Genomic DNA, 27013 nt, shown 5'->3' on the forward strand with positions numbered 1-27013 from the left:
GGTGTCCCATCCTGAGAAACACTGTGATGCTGCTGTTGATTAGACAGTACTGGACAACATATCTACAGGTGTCCCATCCTGAGAAACACTGTGATGCTGCTGTTGATTAGACAGTACTGGACAACATATCTACAGGTGTCCCATCCTGAGAAACACTGTGATGCTGCTGTTGATTAGACAGTACTGGACAACATATCTACAGGTGTCCCATCCTGAGAAACACTGTGATGCTGCTGTTGATTAGACAGTACTGGAGAACATATCTACAGGTGTCCCATCCTGAGAAACACTGTGATGCTGCTGTTGATTAGACAGTACTGGACAACATATCTACAGGTGTCCCATCCTGAGAAACACTGTGATGCTGCTGTTGATTAGACAGTACTGGACAACATATCTACAGGTGTCCCATCCTGAGAAACACTGTGATGCTGCTGTTGATTAGACAGTACTGGACAACATATCTACAGGTGTCCCATCCTGAGAAACACTGTGATGCTGCTGTTGATTAGACAGTACTGGACAACATATCTACAGGTGTCCCATCCTGAGAAACACTGTGATGCTGCTGTTGATTAGACAGTACTGGACAACATATCTACAGGTGTCCCATCCTGAGAAACACTGTGATGCTGCTGTTGATTAGACAGTACTGGACAACATATCTACAGGTGTCCCATCCTGAGAAACACTGTGATGCTGCTGTTGATTAGACAGTACTGGACAACATATCTACAGGTGTCCCATCCTGAGAAACACTGTGATGCTGCTGTTGATTAGACAGTACTGGAGAACATATCTACAGGTGTCCCATCCTGAGAAACACTGATGCTGCTGTTGATTAGACAGTACTGGACAACATATCTACAGGTGTCCCATCCTGAGAAACACTGTGATGCTGCTGTTGATTAGACAGTACTGGAGAACATATCTACAGGTGTCCCATCCTGAGAAACACCGTGATGCTGCTGTTGATTAGACAGTACTGGAGAACATATCTACAGGTGTCCCATCCTGAGAAACACTGTGATGCTGCTGTTGATTAGACAGTACTGGACAACATATCTACAGGTGTCCCATCCTGAGAAACACTGTGATGCTGTTGATTAGACAGTACTGGACAACATATCTACAGGTGTCCCATCCTGAGAAACACTGTGATGCTGTTGATTAGACAGTACTGGAGAACATATCTACAGGTGTCCCATCCTGAGAAACACTGTGATGCTGCTGTTGATTAGACAGTACTGGAGAACATATCTACAGGTGTCCCATCCTGAGAAACACTGTGATGCTGCTGTTGATTAGACAGTACTGGAGAACATATCTACAGGTGTCCCATCCTGAGAAACACTGTGATGCTGCTGTTGATTAGACAGTACTGGACAACATATCTACAGGTGTCCCATCCTGAGAAACACTGTGATGCTGCTGTTGATTAGACAGTACTGGAGAACATATCTACAGGTGTCCCATCCTGAGAAACACTGTGATGCTGCTGTTGATTAGACAGTACTGGAGAACATATCTACAGGTGTCCCATCCTGAGAAACACTGTGATGCTGCTGTTGATTAGACAGTACTGGACAACATATCTACAGGTGTCCCATCCTGAGAAACACTGTGATGCTGCTGTTGATTAGACAGTACTGAAGAACATATCTACAGGTGTCCCATCCTGAGAAACACTGTGATGCTGCTGTTGATTAGACAGTACTGGACAACATATCTACAGGTGTCCCATCCTGAGAAACACTGTGATGCTGCTGTTGATTAGACAGTACTGGACAACATATCTACAGGTGTCCCATCCTGAGAAACACTGTGATGCTGCTGTGATGCTGCTGTTGATTAGACAGTACTGGACAACATATCTACAGGTGTCCCATCCTGAGAAACACTGTGATGCTGCTGTTGATTAGACAGTACTGGACAACATATCTACAGGTGTCCCATCCTGAGAAACACTGTGATGCTGCTGTTGATTAGACAGTACTGGACAACATATCTACAGGTGTCCCATCCTGAGAAACACTGTGATGCTGCTGTTGATTAGACAGTACTGGACAACATATCTACAGGTGTCCCATCCTGAGAAACACTGTGATGCTGCTGTTGATTAGACAGTACTGGACAACATATCTACAGGTGTCCCATCCTGAGAAACACTGTGATGCTGCTGTTGATTAGACAGTACTGGACAACATATCTACAGGTGTCCCATCCTGAGAAACACTGTGATGCTGCTGTTGATTAGACAGTACTGGACAACATATCTACAGGTGTCCCATCCTGAGAAACACTGTGATGCTGCTGTTGATTAGCCAGTACTGGAGAACATATCTACAGGTGTCCCATCCTGAGAAACACTGTGATGCTGCTGTTGATTAGACAGTACTGAAGAACATATCTACAGGTGTCCCATCCTGAGAAACACTGTGATGCTGCTGTTGATTAGACAGTACTGGACAACATATCTACAGGTGTCCCATCCTGAGAAACACTGTGATGCTGTTGATTAGACAGTACTGGAGAACATATCTACAGGTGTCCCATCCTGAGAAACACTGTGATGCTGCTGTTGATTAGACAGTACTGAAGAACATATCTACAGGTGTCCCATCCTGAGAAACACTGTGATGCTGCTGTTGATTAGACAGTACTGGAGAACATATCTACAGGTGTCCCATCCTGAGAAACACTGTGATGCTGCTGTTGATTAGACAGTACTGGACAACATATCTACAGGTGTCCCATCCTGAGAAACACTGTGATGCTGCTGTTGATTAGACAGTACTGGACAACATATCTACAGGTGTCCCATCCTGAGAAACACTGTGATGCTGCTGTTGATTAGACAGTACTGGAGAACATATCTACAGGTGTCCCATCCTGAGAAACACTGTGATGCTGCTGTTGATTAGACAGTACTGGAGAACATATCTACAGGTGTCCCATCCTGAGAAACACTGTGATGCTGTTGATTAGACAGTACTGAACAACATACAGTTGAAGTCGGAAGTTTAGCCAAATACATTGAAAACTCTGTTTTTCACAATTCCTGATATTTAATCATAGTACAGTTAGGATCATCATGTTATTTTAAGAATGTGAAATGTCAGAATAATAGTAGAGAGAATTATTTATTTCAGATTTGATTTCTTTCATCACATTCCCAGTGGGTCAGAAGTTTACATACACTCAATTAGTATTTGGTAGCATTGCATTTAAATAGTTTAACTTGGGTCAAACGTTTCAGGTAGCCTACCACAAGCATCCCACAATAAGTTGGGTCAATTTTGACCAATTCCTCATGACAGAGCTGGTGTAACTGAGTCAGGTTTGTAGGCCTCATTGTTCGCACACACTTTTTCAGTTCTGCACACACATTTTCTATAGGATTGAGGTCAGGGCTTTGTGATGGCCACTCCAATACCTTGACTTTGTTGTCCTTAAGCCATTTTTCCACAACTTTGGAAGTATGCTTGGGGTCATTGTCCATTTGGAAGACGCATTTGCGACCATCAGTCAGGTTTAACTTCCTGACTGATGTCCTGAGATGTTGCTTCAATATATCCACATAATTTCCCTGCCTCATGATGTCATCTCTTTTGTGAAGTGCACCAGTCCCTCCTGCAGCAAAACGCCCCCACAACATGATGCTGCCACCCCCGTTCTTCACCGTTGGGATGGTGTTCTTCGGCTTCCCCCTTTTTCCTCCAAACATAATGATGGTCATTATGGTCAAACAGTTCTAATTTTTGGTTCATCAGACCAGAGGACATTTCTCCAAAAACTATGATCTTTGTCCCCATGTGCAGTTATAAACCGTAGTCTGGCTCTTTTAATGGTGGTTTTGGAGCAGTGGCTTCTTCCTTGCTGAGCGGCCGTTCAGGTTATGTCGATATAGGACTCGTTTTGCTGTGGATATAGATACTTCTGTACCCGTTTCCTCCAGCATCTTCACAAGATCCTTTGTTGGTGTTCTGGGATTCATTTGCACTTTTCACACCAAAGTACATTCATCTCTAGGAGACAGAACGCGTCTCCTTCCTGAGCGGTATGACGGCTGGGTGGTCCCATGGTGTACTATTGTTTGTACAGATGAATGTGGTACCTTCAGGCATTTGGAAATTGCTCCCAAGGATGAACAAGACTTGTGGAGGTCTCCATTTTTTTTTTTGAGGTCTTGGCTGATTTCTTCTGATTTTCCCATGATGTCAAGCAAAGAGGCACTGAGTTTGAAGGAAGGCCTTGAAATACATCCACAGGTACACCTCCAATTGACTCAAATGATGTCAATTAGCCTATCAGAAGCTTCTAAAGCCATGACATAATTTTTTGGAATTTTCCAGTCAACTTAGTGTATGTAAACTTCTGACCCACTGGAATTGTGACACAGTGAATTATCGGTCTGTAAACAAATGTTGGAAAATTTACTTGTGTCATTCAAAGTAGATGCCCTAACCGACTTGCCAAAACTATAGTTCGTTAACAAGAAATGTGTGGAGAGGTTGAAAAACGAGTTATAATGCCTCCAACCTAAGTGGATGTAAACTTCTGACTTCAACTTTATCTACAGGTGTCCTATCCTGAGAAACACACAATGATGCTGCTGTTGATTAGACAGTATTTTCTAAAATATTATATTCCAATCCTCTGTATTTGGTATTTTATTAGGATCCCCATTAACTGTTGCAAAAGCAGCAGCTACTCTTCCTGGGGCCCACAGCTACTCTTCCTGGGGCCCACAGCTACTCTTCCTGGGGCCCACAGCTACTCTTCCTGGGGCCCACAGCTACTCTTCCTGGGGCCCATGCACCAATGAAAGTGATTGACAGAGCATCTTCTACTCAACATGTAATTCTTTATCTGAACACCAAGTGGCGTCAGAGGTTGAAATAAACTCCTTCTCATACAGTTGGCTGTGTATATAATGGATTTCTAGCTGTACTATAATCATATACCCTATAACTTCAGCATTGACTGTACTATGAGCTAAATTCAGTACTTAAATCAAATGCATTTATACAGCCGTTTTTACATCAGCAGATATCACAAAGTGCTTCTCCAGAAACCCTGCCTAAAACCCCAAAGAGCAAGCAATGTAGATGTAGAAGCACTTCCATTGTGGTGTTCACATTTTACTGTTAGAGAAATATTTCTTGCAGTTTCTCAAATCATACTAATGCAATCGATCGATACGCAAATTTTTCTACACCTGCATCGCTTGCTGTTTGGGGTTTTAGGCTGGGTTTCTGTACAGCACTTTGAGATATCAGCTGATGTAAGAAGGGCTTTATAAATACATTTGATTTGATATGGGGCACATTTTGTGCTTGTAAACTCAGCATGTACAGTAGATCGATGGTCAGATATTATGCTTCCTTGGCATGAGGCTTAAATTGTGCGTATACAATAATGGTTTATTCATTGTCTGAGCCACTTACTCTCCGGGAAGGTGGGATACCTCTGCGCTCATTAGGAAAATGAAGGCTGTCGCCATGGTAGCCTCTTTGATCCTCGCCATGGTAACCTCGAGGGCCTCCATTTGGATAAAAGCGAGGCCCGTCATACTCAAACCCTCGATTGTACTCCTCGTCTGGCCTTCCGAAACCAGCCGGCCTCCTCTCTACAGGCCCTGCTCCAGCTGATCTGGGATACGGGGCCTACAATTAATTACATTTCGATGTGAAAGAAGAGAAAGAGAAACAAGATTAGGGTTATGTCCTCTAGACAGCTTTTTACTATTTTTATTTATAGATGAAAAGGTTTATTTTAGAAAAAATGATGTATTGTAATTCTCTGTGAATCATAGAATTGATGTAATTTTCAGGATGGAAACAAGACACAGTTGTTCTGTGGAGCTCAGGAACACAACTCTTTTCTCTTATATCAAGAGGTTGACCGATTAATTAGGGACGATTTCAAGTTGTCATAACAATTGGTAATCTGCCTTTTATGGTGGATTCTAATGTAATCCATGAGTAAACTGAGTGACAGGCTGACCACCTGTTACACGAGTGCAGCGTCAAAAGGACCTTGTGGCTGCAATGAGCCACGGTAAGTTGCTGTCTAGCATTAAACTTATCTTATAAAAAAACAATCAATCTTTCCATAATCACTAGTTAACTACAGATGGTTGATGATATTACTGGTTATCCAGCATGTCATGTGTTGTATATAAATAATGCAGTGCCTGTTAATTTATCACCAAATCAGAGCCTACCTCAACTTTGCCAAACGGGTGATGATTTAACAAAAGCACATTCGCGAAAAAAGCACATTCGTTGAACAAATGTCCCAAACCATAAACATCAATGCCTTTCTTAAACTCAATACACAGAAGTATCTATTTTTAGTTGAAATATTTAGTTGAAATAAATGTATGTTAGCAGGCAATATTAACTAGGGAAATTGTGTCACTTCTCTTGTTTTCAGTGTAAGCAGAGTCAGGGTATATGCAACAGTTTGGGCCGCCTGGCTCGTTGCGAACTGTGTTTCTTCCTAACAAAAACTAATTAAATTAGCCAGAATTTTACACAATTACGACATAACATTGAAGGTTGTGCAATGTAACAGCAATGTTTAGACTTAGGGATGCCACCAGTGGGTCTTCCAAATGGACGTAAATGGTTCCGTATTTCACGGAAAGAATAAACGTTTTGTTTTCTAAATGATTGTTTCTGGACTGGATATTATTGACCAAAGGCTCGTATTTCTGTGTTTATTATTATTAAGTCTATGATTTGATATAACAGTCTGACTGAGAGGAGGTAGGCAGCAGCTGGTTCGTATTCTGTGTGTTTATTATAATGAAGTCTATGATTTGATATTTGATATAACAGTCTGACTGAGAGGAGGTAGGCAGCAGCTGGCTCGTATTCTGTGTGTTTATTATAATTAAGTCTATGATTTGATAGAACAGTCTGACTGAGAGGAGGTAGGCAGCAGCTGGCTCGTATTCTGTGTGTTTATTATAATTAAGTCTATGATTTGATATAACAGTCTGACTGAGAGGAGGTAGGCAGCAGCTGGCTCGTATTCTGTGTGTTTATTATAATTAAGTCTATGATTTGATATAACAGTCTGACTGAGAGGAGGTAGGCAGCAGCTGGCTCGTATTCTGTGTGTTTATTATAATTAAGTCTATGATTTGATATTTGATAGAACAGTCTGACTGAGAGGAGGTAGGCAGCAGCTGGCTCGTATTCTGTGTGTTTATTATAATTAAGTCTATGATTTGATATTTGATAGAACAGTCTGACTGAGAGGAGGTAGGCAGCAGCTGGCTCGTATTCTGTGTGTTTATTATAATTAAGTCTATGATTTGATATTTGATAGAACAGTCTGACTGAGCGGTGGTAGGCAGCAGCTGGCTCGTATTCTGTGTGTTTATTATAATTAAGTCTATGATTTGATATAACAGTCTGACTGAGCGGTGGTAGGCAGCAGCTGGCTCGTATTCTGTGTGTTTATTATAATTAAGTCTATGATTTGATATTTGATAGAACAGTCTGACTGAGCGGTGGTAGGCAGCAGCAGGCTCGTAAGCATTCATTCAAACAACACTTTCCTGCATTTGCGAGCAGCTGTTAACAATGCTTAAAGCACAGCGCTGTTTATGACTTCAAGCCTATCAACTCTCGAGATTAGGCTGGTAATACTAAAGTGCCTATAAGAACATCCAATAGTCAAAGGTATATGAAATACAAATGGTATAGAGAGAAGTAGTCATCATTCCTATAATAACTACAACATAAAACTTCTTAACTGGGAATATTGAACCAACAGCTTTCATATGTTCTCATGTTCTGAGCAAGGAACTCAAACGTTAGCTTTTTTATATGGCACATATTGCACTTTAACTTTCTTCTCCAACACTTTGTTTTTGCATTATTTAAACCAAATCGAACATGTTTCATTAGAGACTAAATAGATTTGATGCATTATATTAAGCTCAAACAAAAGGGTTCATTGTTCATTCAGTATTGTTGCAATTGTCAATATTACAAATACATATAAAAATCGGCCGATTAATCGGTGTCGGCTTTTTTATGTGGATCCACCAATAAATCGGTATCGGCCTTGAAAAAATGATAATGGTTGACCTCTAATATCAAGGCGGAGTTGAATATTGATAACTAGTCGCATGATTTGCTAGCAACGACATTGAGTCCCCATCAGTTGATACTTGAACAAATGTTCATTCTGAAAACGCTGGACAACTGCAGGTGCTGAAGTGCATACGGTTAATAACAGCTTTTATGTAATACAACCACCAACTTCTTCCTCATTTGTGTCGATCAACGTTCGCGCCAATTGAATCTCAGCTGATTAGTACGTCAAGGCCACTAGAACTAGAATTTCAGCACCTCACAGAAGGAACGGTAAGTGTTTTCAGAAATATTCACAAGTATCGAATGACGGCGAGACCATGTTGTTGCTAGCAGATCGTGCGACCAGTTATCAATTCTCACCTCCGCCTCTATACAAGAGAACGGAGTTGAACGTTCCTCAGCTAAGTTCTGTTAAATATTATAATGGAAAGTAAATTAGTACAATTATAAATATATAAACCAAACAACATTTTCCACAGGCAGAAACTCTCACCGGTCTGTCTGGTAGGAAGCGTTCATCGTAGACATCCCTCATGTTTCTGTCTCTCCTGTAGGCCACTGTAAAGTAGACAGCAGGGGAGGTTTAGGGTGGGTATCATTTGTGGAACGTTCCAACAGGAATCTGTTCCAAAAACGTTGTAATGTACAAGGATGCCAACAAATCACGATCAATTCACCTGGCTAACTAGCTGCCGAAAAAGCATCAACTCACCACGTAGCTTATTCTTAATGTTTGTCCATAGGCTAACAGAGTGAGGACAGACATTTTTTCAGAACAAACGTGGTGAGTGAAAAACGTAATGAAATAGCCCGCCCCCTACCCGGTATCTTATTCTGCCAATATACAACTTCGTATGCGTTGTTTGTTGGCAACCTTGTTGGAACGTTCCACAAACTATACCCACCCGGAGTTTTACACAGTTAATGACAATCAAAGTTGTGGTAGGTGTTCATGAATATGCCTACATGTGGACCTGGTGGAATTGTTTAGTATGCAGAACTGGAAACCTTTTTTGGGAGGAAAGCAAGATATTTTCTACTTACTTGTTTTGTCTGGACAAGTCTATGTGGTAGTATTAGGAGTTGGTAATGCCAATAGAAACAGTCAATACTAACTGGGGAAAAGAGAAGATGTTACGTATTAGTTTGACAATACTGCATGGTGTGCACATTAGCTATTAACAATGTAGGTTAGGAAATCCCAAGCATAGAGATATGTCAAATCAGTATGTGTGATAGTAAGGAAACTACTGTAGCTAATAGCTAGCTCTGATCCAGAAGTACTGGCAGGATGTTAGCGCGCGTTCCTCTGAGGCTCAGCCATAATCTTTGGTTCAGCGTTAGAAAACCGCACTAACTCCTAGCTAACTACTACTACCCTTCCTCCTCTTCTTTCAAGCAAACCTTCAACCACTGAGATTAGTGATATGAAGACACCTATTTCCACTGGCTTGCTAATTAGCTACCGTATTTAGCACATAGCGTTCTAATATATATTTCGCAGGTTGTGTAGATTTAACTGCTAGCTACGTTTGCTTACGTTAGCTAGCTACATGCTCAAGCTAGTCCACAGTCCATGCTGAGTTAATTTGCTCAAAACGAAATCAGCATTTAGAACAAATACATATTTACTAACACAAACATTTAGACAAGCTCTAAACAATACGCACGTTGGAGAAAATAAAGTCGTCTTCACAAAAGATATGAAAACAAGCTCATCATAGCCTACTTTTCACCTTCTTCCGGTTGGCGCATGTACACACTGAACTTGGATTGGATTGACAAAAAGTCTGTCACGTGAAACGTCATATTCCTGTGACGACGAACTGTTCTCGTTTGTTTTTGGCAGCTAGATAGCAAACACATCTTACTGAGATTGAATAACTAATAGAAAAGCAACATATTTACCAATGTTTTTGCCCACACTACTCAATAACTATAAGTCACCAATGTTGTCTCTTTAGGTAAGTGACTTATTCGATTCCTTGAATGTGTATTTCCAGGTAATATACATCGGATTTGATCTTGCATCACGGCTAGCTTGCATATCGCTCAATGAAATAGATAACTAACTAGCTTCAATCTGAATATTCATCACCATGAATCTGTTTTCAGTGACTGTCTCACTCTGATGGTGAAGTCAAGATGAGTGGTGGTTTGGCTCCCAGTAGAAGCACAGTCTATGTGTCCAACCTGCCCTTCTCTCTAACCAACAGTGATCTACACAAGGTAAAACCATTTTTTTGTACCTTTATTTAACTAGCCTGTTAAGAACAAATTCTTATTTTCAATGACAGCCTAGGAACAGTGGGTTAACTAAAGCTAGGGGGCAGAACGACAGATTTGTACCTTTTCAGCTCGGGGATTCGAGCTTGCAACCTTTCGGTTACGGGTCCAACACTCTAACCACAAGGCTACCTGCTGTAATATCTTCATATATAGAGTAATGGAATAGAACTACTTAACCCCTCCCTACCACTATTTCACAAGTTCATGATCCTGCTGTTTATGCCATTTGGAAAAATGACCTCAAATAATGTCTTGGATCTTTTCATTTCAGCTTTTTACCAAATATGGAAAAGTTGTGAAGTAAGTTACTGGTATCAAAATAATGAGCTATACAAAGCTCAAATACAAACCAAAAAATGGTCACATGCTTCGTAAACTAACAGTGAACTTCCCAGTTACGGGTCTGTTTCCAATAATGCAGAGTTAAAGATAAAGATTTTTTGAAAATAGTGACACGATTAATAAATACACAGTGAATAACTAAAAATCTATAGCAAAATCTACAGCTATGTTGGTATTGTGGTGATCAGAGAAGATAATGATGGTCTCATGCTTTCAGGGTGACAATAGTCAAAGATAAAGAAACACGCAAAAGTAAAGGTGTGGCTTTTGTGCTCTTCCTGGACAAAGAGTCTGCACAGAGCTGCTTTAGATCACTCAACAATAAACAGGTGGGCATTTTTCCTCCCTGTTTTCATAAAAAAAGTTACATATCTGATATGGTGTTTTTGTGTTAAAGTCCCCATCTTTTTCGCCCCGCAGTTGTTTGGAAGAACAGTGAAAGCGAGCATTGCAATCGACAACGGACGAGCAACTGAATTTATCAGGAGGCGAAACTACACAGACAAGTCCAAATGTTATGAATGTGGGGTAAGTTGATACTCTCTACCTAGATAAGCCATCTCCATTTCCCCCTTCATCCATCCGGAATGTGTAGCCGGATGTTAGTGCTATTTATACAATATTTCTGTCCTTTTCACGTCATAGGATACAGGGCACTTAAGCTATGCTTGCCCAAAAAACTTGCTTGGTGAACGAGAACCCCCGAAGAAGAAAGAAAAGAAGAAGAAGAAAAAGGTTGAAGAGCCTGATGAAGTGTAAGTATCTTATCAGGACATTGATGCCTCTCCCGTGTTTGCAAATGGCTATGATCGTGGTCAACAGCAGTGTGTCCTTGATATTAACAGTAACTGTTCTATTTCAGATGGACCCTAGTTCAGAGATTCTTTGTTTGATTGTGGTGTCATATTTGTCATTGTTTGTGAAGTCCTCTGTGTGTTTTGTTTCTATGACTTTTCTACTTTTTCCTCTGTCGTTTACAGAGAAGAGGAGGAAAGTGAGGAAGAGGGAGAGGACCCTGCTCTTGACAGCTTAAGTCAAGCCATAGCATTCCAGGTAAGTGCACAAATGTACATCAAGGGGGAAGTTAGTAGGCTATTGTATTACTTGAAACCCTCTATTTACTTGGTATTTGTCCTTATCTGACCCCTCTTTTAAAATCACACATGGGATCATGTGTTCCACAGCAAGCACGACTTGAGGAGGAGCAGCATAGGCGACAGCAGACGGCCTTTGTGGCTGAGGAGGCCGGTCAGGAGGCTTCCACATCAGACGACTCCAAGAAACCCAGGATCAAAAAGAGTGTCTACTTCAGTGACGAGGAAGAACTGAGCGACTGAGGGGATTTCACAGATATAATTCAGACTCTTGAGTAGCAAATATTTGAAAATGAACGGGGGACATTCTGTTTGTCAAGATCTGCAAGGGCATCATCAGAGAAAAGAAAAGAGAAAAGATGTGTTTGATGAAAAGGGTTACAGTGTACCATTGTTTAGTTGAAGTCCACAACTGTTTCTGTATCAGTATTTGTTCTGATCTTTAGTGTCCTTTTTATAATGAGGACTCCGCCCGCCACTGTTTTTGCAGGCATTGGGACAATGTGATTGGAGATTAACTGTGTTTCTGCGCTTTTCTATTCAACAGCTGTGTAAATACACCATAGTTGTTTTACTGTCTTTTTTCACCCTTCCTATGTATGTCAATATCAGGGGAAATGGAACTATTCGGTTTCAAGATGCCTTTTACTGGAAAAAGGTATTGGAACATCAGTGAAAGAGTAGAACACCAGATGGCATGTGGTCTTTCACAATAATCAACCACACTTTTCCTGATAAATAGGAATAAAGAACATTCAAGTCATGAACATTCCTTCCTGTATTTCAGTATTGATCACAGCTCCCCATCCACCAGCTGCTAACCAGAGGCAAGGTGTAGTAAGGTGTGTGTACTGTAGTGTTGCCCTAATGTGTCCACCGGGCTTCTCACCATATTCCATGTTCTCTAGCAAGGCAACATTCCTTCCTGTATTTCAGTATTGATCACAGCTCCCCATCCACCAGCTGCTAACCAGAGGCAAGGTGTAGTAAGGTGTGTGTACTGTAGTGTTGCCCTAATGTGTCCACCGGGCTTCTCACCATATTCCATGTTCTCTAGCAAGGCAACATTCCTTCCTGTATTTCAGTATTGATCACAGCTCCCCATCCACCAGCTGCTAACCAGAGGCAAGGTGTAGTAAGGTGTGTGTACTGTAGTGTTGCCCTAATGTGTCCACCGGGCTTCTCACCATATTCCATGTTCTCTAGCAAGGCAACATTCCTTCCTGTATTTCAGTATTAATCACAGCTCCCCATCCACCAGCTGCTAACCAGAGGCAAGGTGTAGTAAGGTGTGTGTACTGTAGTGTTGCCCTAATGTGTCCACCGGGCTTCTCACCATATTCCATGTTCTCTAGCAAGGTAACATTCCTTCCTGTATTTCAATATTAATCTTCCATTCTGTGGGGGCTACTCTTCCCCTCCAATAGCTGTTGACAGTACAGTAAGGTGGATGTTGTCCTGATGAGTGCAGTGTGCACCTCTCAAATACCACGTGTTCCTTATCAGAGAGCAAGAGCTCCATGTGATGGAGTGTCCTGACAGGAAGCCAGGCGGTACAGGCTGCAACTCTCAGCCCTGGCACATTCTGATTTATACCTGCAAGGCCACGTCTGTCTGTTAGGCAGGTCATCTTCAAGAGCTCCCTTTTAAAGCAATGAGATGGGATGGGAGGAGAGCCACTGAAGTTACGTTATAAAGATTTATGGTTTAGAAATGTTTGACAACTAAATACAAGGTGAAATACATAATTCACTTTTCAGTTCTGTCATTCATTTTTCTAACCCCAGTTATTAACTATGTATATAATCTGTAGCCTCTCCATCACAGTAGGAAACATGAATAGGGCTTAACATTCAACTATGCAATAATGTTAATGTCATTTGCACTATGTCTGTCTATTGCGTTAAATGGCAGATCATCATAAATCAAAAGGATGGAATCTCATTTTCTCCACCGCCGCAATAATGATTGGAAATACACCCGTCGACGACATTGAACAATCTCAAGAAGTTTATGATAAAATGTCAAATGACACCTCATTAGACCCTAATCATGCATAATTACTGTTACATTAGCGTATGTGTTACAAAGACGAGTGTTATTACAAATGTATTAATTCGAATCAGGAATGTCTGTTCCTGTCTGCGCTATATCCTCAGGAAATGGCTTCAAATGTGATTGGACAAACCGCGTCATGTGACCATCCTCCAACTGGAGTTTCCACGACAGCTGGGAGCCGTGCGATACCTCCTCGCGTATTGCTTTCTTAAAGAATACGTAGGGACTGTCCTTATTTCAACATCCGCAAACAAACTTTTGGCGGCATGGGAGACAAGAAGAGTCCAACCAGGTAATGTCTGACTCATTCTTTGCGCTAATGACATTGATGCTTGGAAGTGGACACCATGACACATAATTGAAACAATCCTCTGTGTGTGTGTGTGTGTGTGTGTGTGTGTGTGTGTGTCTCTCTCTCTCTGTGTGTGTGTGTGTGTGTGTATGTGTGTGTGTGTATGTGTGTGTGTGTGTGTGTGTGTGTGTGTGTGTGGGTGGTAGCCGCGGTGTAGCAACCATGGCGGACTGTCTGTTTTATTGCAGTGTCAAATCATAGCGCGAGCTCGTAAAACAGAACAATTTCGGAACACTGAATGGATCATCTTCCCAGATGTTTGACAACGCGAGCATATAGCCTACACATGATGCACACGCAGCACCCTGAACTGGGGATGTGAAACTGATGTGCTTTATGTCCTTTTTGTTTTGTTTGAAGGCCGAAGCGTCAACCAAAGCCTTCGGCGGAAGAGGGAAATTGGGACTGTAGCGTTTGCACATACAAGAACACCGCGGAGGCTTTCAAGTGCATGATGTGCGATGTAAGGAAAGGGACGTCAACACGGTACGTGGATACGATTCATTTTGCTCGATGATAAATGCTATTATGTTCGTGCAAATGGATAGTCTACACGCGTATTTGTAAGTATTGTTGTATCAGGTTGTGTCCATTAATTTTAGTTTATTAAATGATGCATGTAAACATGAGAAATCTGGATGTATTTTATGCTGCACAGTGTGCAGTGTGCGATTGTCTAGTAACATCATTTGTATTGTGTTCCATGGAACAGCATGGATGCTGATTAGGAAATGGAGTGCATCTAAGAACACAGGGAGTATCCTTAAAAAACATGGTAATCACTATAATCTATTGTAGTTAGAAAAACAACCTCTATTTGTACGCATGGTCAAGCACAATGCAAAAACATGTTTTAAATTAATTTGGCCTAGTTGATACTAACTCTATGTAGGCCAATTCTCAGGACATTCAGCAATAATAAGTGTACGTCTTTATCTACAATAGAGAGGTGAAGTGACATGACCAGCTATTATGCAATCATTATAGAGTAGTTACCAGGTCTCTCTTGAAAGAGATGCTATCTCAATGAGACTACCTGAATAAATAAAGATGACATAAATACAAATCATGTCACAGTAGGTCCTTCCCCTGAAACTAGGCTACCCTTGCCTTGAAACTAATCATGAAAAATGCTCTGTAATCACGTGTCATCGTTGTTTGAAGAAGGATGTGGAGCCAGGTCCGATGTGTTAATTGAAAAAAGGTTACAGGTAGTTCTAGTTTCACTCTGATTCATAGCTTCCTTTGAAAACTTGAACTGCAACTTTCCTTCCAGACTAGAAAGGCATAGATAGCATGGTGGTGTCCAAAATGGCACCCTATTCCCTATGTAGTGCACTACTTTATCTCACTTATCTCCTTCACTAGCTTTAAGCACCAGCTGTCAGAGCAGCTCACAGATCACTGCACCTGTACATAGCCCATCTATAAATAGCCCAAACAACTACCTCTTCCCCTACTGTATTTATTTATTTTTCTCTTTTGCACCCCAGTATTTCTACTTTGCACACTCATCTACTGTCAAATCTACCATTCCAGTGTTTTACTTGCTATATTGTATTTACTTCGCCACCATGGCCTTTTTTTGCCTTTGCCTCCCTTATCTCAACTCATTTGCTCACATTGTATATATATTTATTTTTCTACTGTTTTATTGACTGTATGTTTGTTTTACTCCATGTGTAACTCTGTGTTGTATGTGTCGAACTGCTTTGCTTTATCTTGGCACGGTCGCAGTTGTAAATGAGAACTTGTTCTCAACTGGCCTACCTGGTTAAATAAAGGTGAAATAAAAAATGTAAAAAAGTATGCTCACAGCCATGGGGATTGGAATAACAAGGATGGAATATCTCAGGTTTTGTGTCTGTCATGTTATAATGATGAAACCCATGAGAGTGTAATGTGGGGGCATCCCAAATGGCACCCTATTCCATGTAGTGCACTACATTTTCAGAGATTTTTGTAGTTCGTTCCAGTCATTGGCAGCAGAGAACTGGAAGGAGAGGCGGCCAAAGGAGGAATTGGCTTTGGGGGTGACAAGTGAGATATACCTACTGGTGTAACGGATGTGAAACGGCTAGCTTAGTTAGCGGTGCGCGCTAAATAGCGTTTCAATCGGTGACGTCACCTGCTCTGAGACCTTGAAGTAGTGGTTCCCCTTGCTCTGCAAGGGCCGCAGCTTTTGTGGAGCGATGGGTAACAATGCTTCGAGGGTGACTGTTGTTGATGTGTGCAGAGGGTCCCTGGTTCGCGCCCGGGTATGGGCGAGGGGACGGTTTAAAGTTATACTGTTACACTGGAACACGTGCTACGGGTGGGTGCAGCTATGGTGACCAGCGAGCAGAGATAAGGTGGGACTTTACCTAGCAGAGAGTTGTAGATGACCTGGAGCCAGTGGGTTTAGCAACGGGTATGAAGCGAGGGCCAGCCAACGAGAGCGTATAGGTCGCAGTGGTGGGTAATATATGGGGCTTTGGTGACATAACGGATGGCACTGTGATCGACTGCATCTAATTTGTTGAGTAGGGTGTTGGGGGCTATTTTGTAAATGACATTGCCAAAGTCTTAGATAAGAGACGTAGATGGTCATGAACAGAAGCTAGTTGATATGCTCACATCCTGTCTGGGGTTAAAATGACCTTAACACCTCATCTGAGTGGAGCGAGAGAGAGAACATTAGTCTTCTAGAGCAGCACACACACACACTGCGCACACACACACTGCAGACACACACAAACTGCAGACAACACACAAACACACTGCAGACACTCACACACTGGGGTGGCAGGTAGCTTAGTGGTTAGAGTGTTGGACAAGGAACCTGAAAGGTTGCAAGAGCGAATCCCCGAGCTGACATGGTAAAAGTCTGTTCTTCTGCCCCTGAACAAGGCAGTTAACCCACTGTTCCTAGGCTGTCATTGAAAATAAGAATGTATTCTTAACTGACTTGCATTGTTAAATAAAGGTAAAAAAAAAAAAAAAAAGACACGCTTTGATAAGGCTGGTGGTGTTGATGAACTCAGGGGAAAAGGTAAGGGGGAATGGAGGGCAGGAGGCAGGTTGGTGGTGTTGATGAACTCAGGGGAAAAGGTAAGGGGGAATGGAGGGCAGGAGGCAGGTTGGTGGTGTTGATGAACTCAGGGGAAAAGGTAAGGGGGAATGGAGGGCAGGGGGCAGGTTGGTGGTGTTGATGAACTCAGGGGAAAAGGTAAGGGGGAATGGAGGGCAGGAGGCAGGTTGGTGGTGTTGATGAACTCAGGGGAAAAGGTAAGGGGGAATGGAGGGCAGGAGGCAGGCTGGTGGTGTTGATGAACTCAGGGGAAAAGGTAAGGGGGAATGGAGGGCAGGAGGCAGGTTGGTGGTGTTGATGAACTCAGGGGAAAAGGTAAGGGGGAATGGAGGGCAGGAGGCAGGCTGGTGGTGTTGATGAACTCAGGGGAAAAGGTAAGGGGGAATGGAGGGCAGGAGGCAGGTTGGTGGTGTTGATGAACTCAGGGGAAAAGGTAAGGGGGAATGGAGGGCAGGAGGCAGGTTGGTGGTGTTGATGAACTCAGGGGAAAAGGTAAGGGGGAATGGAGGGCAGGAGGCAGGTTGGTGGTGTTGATGAACTCAGGGGAAAAGGTAAGGGGGAATGGAGGGCAGGAGGCAGGCTGGTGGTGTTGATGAACTCAGGGGAAAAGGTAAGGGGGAATGGAGGGCAGGAGGCAGGTTGGTGGTGTTGATGAACTCAGGGGAAAAGGTAAGGGGGAATGGAGGGCAGGAGGCAGGTTGGTGGTGTTGATGAACTCAGGGGAAAAGGTAAGGGGGAATGGAGGGCAGGAGGCAGGTTGGTGGTGTTGATGAACTCAGGGGAAAAGGTAAGGGGGAATGGAGGGCAGGAGGCAGGTTGGTGGTGTTGATGAACTCAGGGGAAAAGGTAAGGGGAATGGAGGGCAGGAGGCAGGTTGGTGGTGTTGATGAACTCAGGGGAAAAGGTAAGGGGAATGGAGGGCAGGAGGCAGGTTGGTGGTGTTGATGAACTCAGGGGAAAAGGTAAGGGGGAATGGAGGGCAGGAGGCAGGTTGGTGGTGTTGATGAACTCAGGGGAAAAGGTAAGGGGGAATGGAGGGCAGGAGGCAGGTTGGTGGTGTTGATGAACTCAGGGGAAAAGGTAAGGGGGAATGGAGGGCAGGAGGCAGGTTGGTGGTGTTGATGAACTCAGGGGAAAAGGTAAGGGGGAATGGAGGGCAGGAGGCAGGTTGGTGTTTAATCATCACGGCTCTTGTCATCCATCTTATGTCATGGTGGTAGAGGATCTAGTGGTCCAGGGGACATCATCCATCTTATGTCATGGTGGTAGAGGATCTAGTGGTCCAGGGGACATCATCCATCTTATGTCATGGTGGTAGAGGATCTTCAGGTCCAGGGGACATCATCCATCTTATGTCATGGTGGTAGAGGATCTAGTGGTCCAGGGGACATCATCCATCTTATGTCATGGTGGTAGAGGATCTAGTGGTCCAGGGGACATCATCCATCTTATGTCATGGTGGTAGAGGATCTAGTGGTCCAGGGGACATCATCCATCTTATGTCATGGTGGTAGAGGATCTAGTGGTCCAGGGGACATCATCCATCTTATGTCATGGTGGTAGAGGATCTAGTGGTCCAGGGGACATCATCCATCTTATGTCATGGTGGTAGAGGATCTAGTGGTCCAGGGGACATCATCCATCTTATGTCATGGTGGTAGAGGATCTTCAGGTCCAGGGGACATCATCCATCTTATGTCATGGTGGTAGAGGATCTAGTGGTCCAGGGGACATCATCCATCTTATGTCATGGTGGTAGAGGATCTAGTGGTCCAGGGGACATCATCCATCTTATGTCATGGTGGTAGAGGATCTTCAGGTCCAGGGGACATCATCCATCTTATGTCATGGTGGTAGAGGATCTAGTGGTCCAGGGGACATCATCCATCTTATCTCATGGTGGTAGAGGATCTAGTCCAGGGGACATCATCCATCTTATGTCATGGTGGTAGAGGATCTTCAGGTCCAGGGGACATCATCCATCTTATGTAATGGTGGTAGAGGATCTACAGGTCCAGGGGACATCATCCATCTTATGTAATGGTGGGTAAGGATCTTCAGGTCCAGGGGACATCATCCATCTTATGTAATGGTGGTAGAGGATCTTCAGGTCCAGGGGACATCATCCATCTTATGTCATGGTGGTAGAGGATCTAGTGGTCCAGGGGACATCATCCATCTTATGTAATGGTGGTAGAGGATCTTCAGGTCCAGGGGACATCACCCATCTTATGTCATGGTGGGTAAGGATCTTCAGGTCCAGGGGACATCATCCATCTTATGTCATGGTGGTAGAGGATCTTCAGGTCCAGGGGACATCATCCATCTTATGTCATGGTGGTAGAGGATCTAGTGGTCCAGGGGACATCATCCATCTTATGTCATGGTGGTAGAGGATCTAGTGGTCCAGGGGACATCATCCATCTTATGTCATGGTGGTAGAGGATCTAGTCCAGGGGACATCATCCATCTTATGTCATGGTGGTAGAGGATCTTCAGGTCCAGGGGACATCATCCATCTTATGTCATGGTGGTAGAGGATCTAGTGGTCCAGGGGACATCATCCATCTTATGTCATGGTGGTAGAGGATCTAGTCCAGGGGACATCATCCATCTTATGTCATGGTGGTAGAGGTTCTTCAGGTCCAGGGGACATCATCCATCTTATGTCATGGTGGTAGAGGATCTAGTGGTCCAGGGGACATCATCCATCTTATGTCATGGTGGTAGAGGATCTAGTCCAGGGGACATCATCCATCTTATGTCATGGTGGTAGAGGATCTAGTGGTCCAGGGGACATCATCCATCTTATGTCATGGTGGTAGAGGATCTAGTGGTCCAGGGGACATCATCCATCTTATGTCATGGTGGTAGAGGATCTTCAGGTCCAGGGGACATCATCCATCTTATGTCATGGTGGTAGAGGATCTAGTGGTCCAGGGGACATCATCCATCTTATGTCATGGTGGTAGAGGATCTAGTGGTCCAGGGGACATCATCCATCTTATGTCATGGTGGTAGAGGATCTAGTGGTCCAGGGGACATCATCCATCTTATGTCATGGTGGTAGAGGATCTTCAGGTCCAGGGGACATCATCCATCTTATGTCATGGTGGTAGAGGATCTTCAGGTCCAGGGGACATCATCCATCTTATGTCATGGTGGGTAAGGATCTTCAGGTCCAGGGGACATCACCCATCTTATGTCATGGTGGGTAAGGATCTTCAGGTCCAGGGGACATCACCCATCTTATGTCATGGTGGGTAAGGATCTTCAGGTCCAGGGGACATCATCCATCTTATGTCATGGTGGTAGAGGATCTTCAGGTCCAGGGGACATCATCCATCTTATGTCATGGTGGTAGAGGATCTTCAGGTCCAGGGGACATCATCCATCTTATGTCATGGTGGTAGAGGATCTAGTGGTCCAGGGGACATCATCCATCTTATGTCATGGTGGTAGAGGATCTAGTGGTCCAGGGGACATCATCCATCTTATGTAATGGTGGTAGAGGATCTTCAGGTCCAGGGGACATCATCCATCTTATGTCATGGTGGTAGAGGATCTAGTGGTCCAGGGGACATCATCCATCTTATGTCATGGTGGTAGAGGATCTAGTGGTCCAGGGGACATCATCCATCTTATGTCATGGTGGTAGAGGATCTTCAGGTCCAGGGGACATCATCCATCTTATGTCATGGTGGTAGAGGATCTTCAGGTCCAGGGGACATCATCCATCTTATGTCATGGTGGTAGAGGATCTAGTGGTCCAGGGGACATCATCCATCTTATGTCATGGTGGTAGAGGATCTAGTGGTCCAGGGGACATCATCCATCTTATGTCATGGTGGTAGAGGATCTAGTCCAGGGGACATCATCCATCTTATGTCATGGTGGTAGAGGATCTAGTGGTCCAGGGGACATCATCCATCTTATGTCATGGTGGTAGAGGATCTAGTGGTCCAGGGGACATCATCCATCTTATGTCATGGTGGTAGAGGATCTAGTGGTCCAGGGGACATCATCCATCTTATGTCATGGTGGTAGAGGATCTAGTGGTCCAGGGGACATCATCCATCTTATGTCATGGTGGTAGAGGATCTAGTGGTCCAGGGGACATCATCCATCTTATGTCATGGTGGTAGAGGATCTTAGGTCCAGGGGACATCATCCATCTTATGTCATGGTGGTAGAGGATCTAGTGGTCCAGGGGACATCATCCATCTTATGTCATGGTGGTAGAGGATCTAGTCCAGGGGACATCATCCATCTTATGTCATGGTGGTAGAGGATCTAGGTCCAGGGGACATCATCCATCTTATGTCATGGTGGTAGAGGATCTAGTGGTCCAGGGGACATCATCCATCTTATGTCATGGTGGTAGAGGATCTAGTCCAGGGGACATCATCCATCTTATGTCATGGTGGTAGAGGATCTAGTGGTCCAGGGGACATCATCCATCTTATGTCATGGTGGTAGAGGATCTAGGTCCAGGGGACATCATCCATCTTATGTCATGGTGGTAGAGGATCTTCAGGTCCAGGGGACATCATCCATCTTATGTCATGGTGGTAGAGGATCTAGTGGTCCAGGGGACATCATCCATCTTATGTCATGGTGGTAGAGGATCTAGTCCAGGGGACATCATCCATCTTATGTCATGGTGGTAGAGGATCTAGTGGTCCAGGGGACATCATCCATCTTATGTCATGGTGGTAGAGGATCTTCAGGTCCAGGGGACATCATCCATCTTATGTCATGGTGGTAGAGGATCTTCAGGTCCAGGGGACATCATCCATCTTATGTCATGGTGGGTAAGGATCTTCAGGTCCAGGGGACATCACCCATCTTATGTCATGGTGGTAGAGGATCTAGTGGTCCAGGGGACATCATCCATCTTATGTAATGGTGGGTAAGGATCTTCAGGTCCAGGGGACATCATCCATCTTATGTCATGGTGGTAGAGGATCTTCAGGTCCAGGGGACATCATCCATCTTATGTCATGGTGGTAGAGGATCTTCAGGTCCAGGGGACATCATCCATCTTATGTCATGGTGGTAGAGGATCTAGTGGTCCAGGGGACATCATCCATCTTATGTCATGGTGGTAGAGGATCTAGTGGTCCAGGGGACATCATCCATCTTATGTCATGGTGGTAGAGGATCTTCAGGTCCAGGGGACATCATCCATCTTATGTCATGGTGGTAGAGGATCTAGTGGTCCAGGGGACATCATCCATCTTATGTCATGGTGGTAGAGGATCTAGTGGTCCAGGGGACATCATCCATCTTATGTCATGGTGGTAGAGGATCTAGTGGTCCAGGGGACATCATCCATCTTATGTCATGGTGGTAGAGGATCTTCAGGTCCAGGGGACATCATCCATCTTATGTCATGGTGGTAGAGGATCTAGTGGTCCAGGGGACATCATCCATCTTATGTCATGGTGGTAGAGGATCTAGTGGTCCAGGGGACATCATCCATCTTATGTCATGGTGGTAGAGGATCTAGTCCAGGGGACATCATCCATCTTATGTCATGGTGGTAGAGGATCTAGTCCAGGGGACATCATCCATCTTATGTCATGGTGGTAGAGGATCTAGTCCAGGGGACATCATCCACCTTATGTCATGGTGGTAGAGGATCTTCAGGTCCAGGGGACATCATCCATCTTATGTCATGGTGGTAGAGGATCTAGTGGTCCAGGGGACATCATCCATCTTATGTCATGGTGGTAGAGGATCTAGTGGTCCAGGGGACATCATCCATCTTATGTCATGGTGGTAGAGGATCTTCAGGTCCAGGGGACATCATCCATCTTATGTCATGGTGGTAGAGGATCTAGTCCAGGGGACATCACCCATCTTATGTCATGGTGGTAGAGGATCTAGTGGTCCAGGGGACATCATCCATCTTATGTCATGGTGGTAGAGGATCTAGTCCAGGGGACATCATCCATCTTATGTCATGGTGGTAGAGGATCTAGTGGTCCAGGGGACATCATCCATCTTATGTCATGGTGGTAGAGGATCTAGTCCAGGGGACATCATCCATCTTATGTCATGGTGGTAGAGGATCTAGTCCAGGGGACATCATCCACCTTATGTCATGGTGGTAGAGGATCTAGTCCAGGGGACATCATCCATCTTATGTCATGGTGGGTAAGGATCTAGTGGTCCAGGGGACATCATCCATCTTATGTCATGGTGGTAGAGGATCTAGTCCAGGGGACATCATCCATCTTATGTCATGGTGGTAGAGGATCTAGTGGTCCAGGGGACATCATCCATCTTATGTCATGGTGGTAGAGGATCTAGTGGTCCAGGGGACATCATCCATCTTATGTCATGGTGGTAGAGGTTCTTCAGGTCCAGGGGACGTCATCCATCTTGTGTCATGGTGGTAGAGGATCTTCAGGTCCAGGGGACGTCATCCATCTTGTGTAGGGATGCACGGATATTACATGTTAGGCCGATACCAATATCCAATATTTTCCTTGCCCCCAAAAATGATACTGATAACCAACATTGAAAATGTATGCAGATTTAAGCATTTTTAAGCATTCTAGTACAGTTAAATAGTTAACACACACACACATGGACACAGTGGTCTAAGGCACTGCATCTCAGTGCAAGAGGTGTCACTACAGTCCCTGGTTCGAATCCAGGCAGTTTCACATCCGGCCGTGATTGGGAGTCCCATAGGACCCAGCGTCGTCCGGGTTTGGCCATCATTATAAATAAAAACATTCTTAACTGACTTGCCTAGTTAAATAAAGGTCACACACACACTGACCAAAAAGTTTTTTTGGGGCATTTATGTATTTCCCCATTACTAGTAAAACATAATCAAACCACTTCACTTACTTGCTGTGCTGTTTTGTTGTTCACTTGTTCAGTCTCAACCAGGATTTCATCATACATGTCAAGCAGTGAAGTTTCAGCTCTGTCTGTCCGTGACCTCTCTTCCTCAGTGCGCACTGTCACTGTGTCCGTTTCCATCTTGTCCAGCTGTGTCTGTAACATTTTCCGTAAACCCTGTTTTTCTGTTCTGCATCAAAGTAGCGGTCCTTGTACCTAGCATCAGCATGGTGGCGACACAGGGAAGAGGCTCAGAGAGAATGCCACAGAATCACTTGTTCACAGCTTTGAGTACTTTTGTAAGTTTAACCCCCCGGTCTGTGTCTGCAGTTTGGTTGAGCAGGCGCGTCACTGCCATGACAGAGCGTATCACGTCTGCTGCAGACGCAGTTGATGAGCTTATTTCTCCAGTCAGTTGTTCGAATGGAGCCAGGAGTGTGTTCATGTTTCCATGTTTCAAACATCTTCTCAAATGCCATTAAAATGGCAGCAGCGGTATGAAAACTAGCACATTCTTGAGCAATACGGCTTTGCTCAGTACGAAATCCTCGTTGATCCACTGTGCTGTCACAGTCAGCATGCTCATGGGGCTGACATCGCTGGTGCAAATGTCAGTCGTGAAGCTAATAGCAGTGACGCCCATAGCAACTAGCTCATAGATGTACCTTTCAACAATACTGTGTAACTCCGGTAGGGCAACATCTGAAAAATAGCGTCTACTTGATAGCGTGTACCAGGGCTCAAGATGCTCGACCAGTCGGCGAAAGCCAACATCATCTACGACAGAGAACGGTTGATTATCAAGGACAATGAATTCCATTATCTTGACATTCATGGATTTCACCTTTGAGTTGTCTCGCTGAATTATTTTTTTCACTCTTTCAAATGACTGCTGGACTTGAACTTGTTTAGTTGTTGGAAGTGTGGACTTAGTATTGTTCTGCGTTTGTTCTGTGTAGCTCTGTATTTATCGTGCCGTCATTAAGCAATCTCCCTACGTTATATAGGTATGCACGTCATCTACCTACGTTATATAGGTATGTACGTCATCTCCCTACGTTATATAGGTATGTACGTCATCTCCCTACGTTATATAGGTATGCACGTCATCTACCTACGTTATATAGGTATGCACGTCATCTCCCTACGTTATATAGGTATGCACGTCATCTCCCTACGTTATATAGGTATGTACGTCATCTACCTACGTTATATAGGTATGCACGTCATCTACCTACGTTATATAGGTATGTACGTCATCTACCTACGTTATATAGGTATGCACGTCATCTACCTACGTTATATAGGTATGTACGTCATCTACCTACGTTATATAGGTATTCTTTCTAAAATTATCTGCCGAAATTGTTGCCACCCCTATTACTGGCCTGTTCAACCTCTCTTTCGTGTCGTCTGAGATTCCCAAAGATTGGAAAGCCGCTGCGGTCATCCCCCTCTTCAAAGGGGGGGACACTTTTGACCCAAACTGCTACAGACCTATATCTATCCTACCATGCCTTTCTAAGGTCTTCGAAAGCCAAGTCAACAAACAGATTACCGACCATTTCGAATCTCACCATACCTTCTCTGCTATGCAATCTGGTTTCAGAGCTGGTCATGGGTGCACCTCAGCCACGCTCAAGGTCCTAAACGATATCTTCACCGCCATCAATAAGAAACATTACTGTGTAGCCGTATTCATTGATCTGGCCAAGGCTTTCGACTCTGTCAACCACCACATTCTCATCGGCAGACTCGACAGCCTTGGTTTCTCAAATGATTGCCTCGCCTGGTTCACCAACTACTTCTCTGATAGAGTTCAGTGAGTCAAATCGGAGGGTCTGCTGTCCGGACCTCTGGCAGTCTCTATGGGGGTGCCACAGGGTTCAATTCTTGGACCGACTCTCTTCTCTGTATACATCAATGAGGTCGCTCTTGCTGCTTGTGTGTCCCTGATCCACCTCTACGCAGACGACACCATTCTGTATACTTCCGGCCCTTCTTTGGACACTGTGTTAACAACAATGCCATACAACTCTCCTTCCGTGGCCTCCAATTGCTCTTAAATACAAGTAAAACTAAATGCATGCTCTTCAACCGATCGCTACCTGTCCAACATCACTACTCTGGACGGCTCTGACTTAGAATACGTGGACAACTACAAATACTTAGGTGTCTGGTTAGACTGTAATCTCTCCTTCCAGACCCATATCAAACATCTCCAATCCAAAGTTAAATCTAGAATTGGCTTCCTATTTCGCAACAAAGCATCCTTTACTCATGCTGCCAAACATACCCTTGTAAAACTGACCATCCTACCAATCCTCGACTTTGGCGATGTCATTTACAAAATAGCCTCCAATAGTGCAATCCGTTTTGTCACCAAAGCCCCATATACTACCCACCATTGCGACCTGTACGCTCTCGTTGGCTGGCCCTCGCTTCATACTCGTCGCCAAACCCACTGGCTCCATGTCATCTACAAGACCCTGCTAGGTAAAGTCCCCCCTTATCTCAGCTCGCTGGTCACCATAGCATCTCCCACCTGTAGCACACACTCCAGCAGGTATATCTCTCTAGTCACCCCCAAAACCAATTCTTTCTTTGGCCGCCTCTCCTTCCAGTTTTCTGCTGCCAATGACTGGAACAAACTACAAAAATCTCTGAAACTGGAAACACTTATCTCCCTCACTAGCTTTAAGCACCAACTGTCAGAGCATCTTACAGATTACTGCACCTGTACATAGCCCACCTATAATTTAGCCCAAACAGCTACCTCTTTCCCAACTGTATTTAATGTATTTATTTATTTTGCTCCTTTGCAACC

The 27013-nt window shown here is 44.0% G+C and overlaps 3 protein-coding genes across 53 annotated transcripts in view; 2 read left to right on the plus strand and 1 right to left on the minus strand.

Annotated features, from left to right (window-relative positions):
• Positions 1 to 9936, minus strand: part of LOC118382645 (periphilin-1-like) — a 78607-nt gene extending 68671 nt beyond the window's left edge. Inside the window, exons 1-4 of the mRNA XM_052515153.1 lie at positions 9791 to 9936; positions 9165 to 9235; positions 8614 to 8678; positions 5451 to 5669 (exon numbers count right to left, since the gene is read on the minus strand). Coding sequence (XP_052371113.1) covers positions 5451 to 5669; positions 8614 to 8678; position 9165 — 285 coding nt within the window. The 5' untranslated portion in view covers positions 9166 to 9235; positions 9791 to 9936. The remainder of the gene's footprint in view (positions 1 to 5450; positions 5670 to 8613; positions 8679 to 9164; positions 9236 to 9790) is intronic.
• Positions 8926 to 12612, plus strand: zcrb1 (zinc finger CCHC-type and RNA binding motif 1). 2 transcript variants are annotated; one of them, XM_035769383.2, is made up of 8 exons: positions 8926 to 9062; positions 10236 to 10349; positions 10681 to 10709; positions 10969 to 11080; positions 11172 to 11279; positions 11397 to 11506; positions 11732 to 11804; positions 11936 to 12612. In XM_035769383.2, the coding sequence occupies exons 2-8, from the start codon at positions 10266 to 10268 to the stop codon at positions 12086 to 12088; spliced, it is 669 nt and encodes a 222-aa protein (XP_035625276.1). In that variant the 5' UTR covers positions 8926 to 9062; positions 10236 to 10265; the 3' UTR covers positions 12089 to 12612. The 2 variants fall into 2 exon arrangements, with proteins under 2 accessions (XP_035625276.1, XP_035625275.1); XM_035769382.2 differs by lacking the exon at positions 8926 to 9062 and adding an exon at positions 9936 to 10084.
• A 1420-nt stretch (positions 12613 to 14032) lies between these two features.
• Positions 14033 to 27013, plus strand: part of LOC118382152 (YY1-associated factor 2-like) — a 44728-nt gene continuing 31747 nt past the window's right edge. For all 50 annotated transcript variants that reach the window (XM_052515169.1, XM_052515174.1, XM_052515168.1 and 47 more), the window contains exons 1-2: positions 14033 to 14195; positions 14616 to 14741. In XM_052515169.1, coding sequence (XP_052371129.1) covers positions 14170 to 14195; positions 14616 to 14741 — 152 coding nt within the window. In that variant the 5' untranslated portion in view covers positions 14033 to 14169. The remainder of the gene's footprint in view (positions 14196 to 14615; positions 14742 to 27013) is intronic.

Source organism: Oncorhynchus keta, unplaced genomic scaffold, assembly GCF_023373465.1.
Source record: "Oncorhynchus keta strain PuntledgeMale-10-30-2019 unplaced genomic scaffold, Oket_V2 Un_scaffold_21901_pilon_pilon, whole genome shotgun sequence".
NCBI classification, from domain to species: domain Eukaryota; kingdom Metazoa; phylum Chordata; class Actinopteri; order Salmoniformes; family Salmonidae; genus Oncorhynchus; species Oncorhynchus keta.